Source organism: Bison bison, unplaced genomic scaffold, assembly GCF_000754665.1.
Source record: "Bison bison bison isolate TAMUID 2011002044 unplaced genomic scaffold, Bison_UMD1.0 scf7180017845854, whole genome shotgun sequence".
NCBI classification, from domain to species: Eukaryota; Metazoa; Chordata; class Mammalia; order Artiodactyla; family Bovidae; genus Bison; species Bison bison.
The window spans coordinates 11,638-13,856 of NW_011476427.1; the positions used below are offsets into that span (position 1 = coordinate 11,638).

At 38.7% G+C, this 2,219-nt stretch overlaps 1 protein-coding gene across 1 annotated transcript in view; it reads left to right on the forward strand.

The window, feature by feature from the left end:
* Positions 1-401: 401 nt before the first annotated feature.
* Positions 402-2,219, forward strand: part of LOC104986803 (olfactory receptor 7A5-like) — a 2,239-nt gene continuing 421 nt past the window's right edge. Inside the window, exon 1 of the mRNA XM_010837483.1 lies at positions 402-1,038. Coding sequence (XP_010835785.1) covers positions 402-1,038 — 637 coding nt within the window. The remainder of the gene's footprint in view (positions 1,039-2,219) is intronic.

The window sequence follows — 2,219 nt, forward strand, 5'->3', positions numbered from 1 at the left end:
CTTCCTAGCATCTGTGACATTCTGACATATTCTATCATGTTGTATTTGAATATCCTCTTTCGCCATCCTTGGTTGGGAGAGATTTATTTTTCATCACTTTCTACTGGGTCAGCACTAAATATGTATTTCTCAAATAAATGAAGAAATACCTCATTAGAACTCTAGAATATATGAGCTCTTTGCCAATGTGATGAGAATGGGACAAAAAATCTTTGTCAGAGATGAAATGGAGTATACTTTGGAAGAGAACTTTTCTATAAATAAGGTAATAAGTTCAATTGCTTCAGGGCTAAATAGAAATTGCAGTATTTCAGCTATGTGAATTATGCCAGTTTGTGTGCAAACTAGTCATGTTGTTTTTATTTTATTTTATTTTTTTTCCTGGTAGTCACCTCTACCCCATGGAACCAGGAAATAGTACACAAATTTCAGAATTTATTCTTCTGGGACTTTCAGAAGAACAAGAACTGCAGCCTCTCATATTTGGGCTTTTCCTCTCCATGTACCTAATCACTGTGTTTGGAAACCTGCTCATTATCCTGGCCATCAGCTCAGACTACCACCTCCACACCCCCATGTATTTCTTCCTCTCCAACCTGTCCTTTGTAGACCTCTGTTTCATCTCCACCACAATCCCAAAGATGCTGTGGAATATCCAGAACAAGAGCAAAGGTATCACCTATGAAGGCTGCATCACCCAGATGTATTTTTACATACTCTTTGCAGGATTAGATGACATTCTCCTAAGTGTGATGGCCTATGATCGGTATGTGGCCATCTGCCACCCCCTGCACTACATGGTCATCATGAGCCTCCGGCTCTGTGGACTGCTGGTTCTGATATCCTGGGTGCAGATTGCCTTGTATTCCTTGGTACACAGCTTAATGGTGCTACATTTGTCCTTTTGTCCAGTTGTGCAAATCCCCCACTTTTTCTGTGAACTCAGTCAGGTGGTACAACTTGCCAGTTCTGACAACTTTCTTAATAACATAGTGATGTATTTTTCAGCTGTCCTGATGGGTGGTGGTCCTTTTGCTGGTATCCTTTACTCATATTCTAAAATAGTTTCTTGCATATGTAAACTCACATCAACTCAGGGGAAGTATAAAGCATTTTCCACCTGTGTGTCCCACCTCTCAGTTGTCTTCCTATTTTATTTTACAGCCTTAGGAGTGTTCCTTAGCTCTGCTGGTACCCACACCTCACATTCAAGTACAGTCGCCTCAGTGATGTACACTGTGGTCACACCCATGCTGAACCCTTTCACTTACAGTCTGAGAAACCGAGATATAAAAGAGAGTCTAAAGAGATTGTATTTCATGCCTTGTATAAAAGACCAATTATACTAGTGCTCTGGATTGCATAACTCAAAGTATCAAACCAGAACTTTTTCTTTGATCATTGTGAAATAAAATTTTCTTCTTCCACTTATTTTTTAGTATTTCCATTTTTTTTTCTTTAAATTCAGTATCTTTATACAATATTAGAAACTCTCTTGTTAAGCTTTATTCTCACTCTTTTTTAAAACTATGTAAATGGGTTTTTTTTTAATATATATTTATTTATTTTAACTGGAGGTTAATTACTTTAGAATATTATACTGGTTTTGCCATAAATCAACATGAATCCGCCACAGGTATACACGTGTTCCCCATCCTAATTCCCCCTCTCACCTCCCTCCCGTACCATCCCTCTGGGTCATCCCAGTGCACCAGCCCCAAGCATCCAGTATCATGCATCAAACCTGGACTGGTGATTCATTTCGTATATGATATTATACATGTTTCAATGCCATTTTCCCAAATCATCCCACCATCTCGCTCTCCTACAGACTCCAAAAGACTGTTGTATACATCTGTGTCTCTTTTTCTGGCTCGCATACAGGGTTATCATTACCATCTTTCTAAATTCCATATATATGCATTAGTATACTGTATTGGTGTTTTACTTTCTGGTTTACTTCACTCTGTATAATAGGCTCCAGTTTCATCCACCTCATTAGAACTGATTCAAATGTATTCTTTTTAATGGCTGAGTAATACTTCATTGTGTATATGTACCACAGCTTTCTTATGCATTCATCTGTTGATGGACATCTAGGTTGATTCCATGTCCTGGCTATTATAAACAGTGCTGTGATGAACACTGGGGTACACGTGTATCTTTCAGTTCTGGTTTCCTCAGTGTGTATGCCCAGCAGTGGGATTGCTGGATCATAA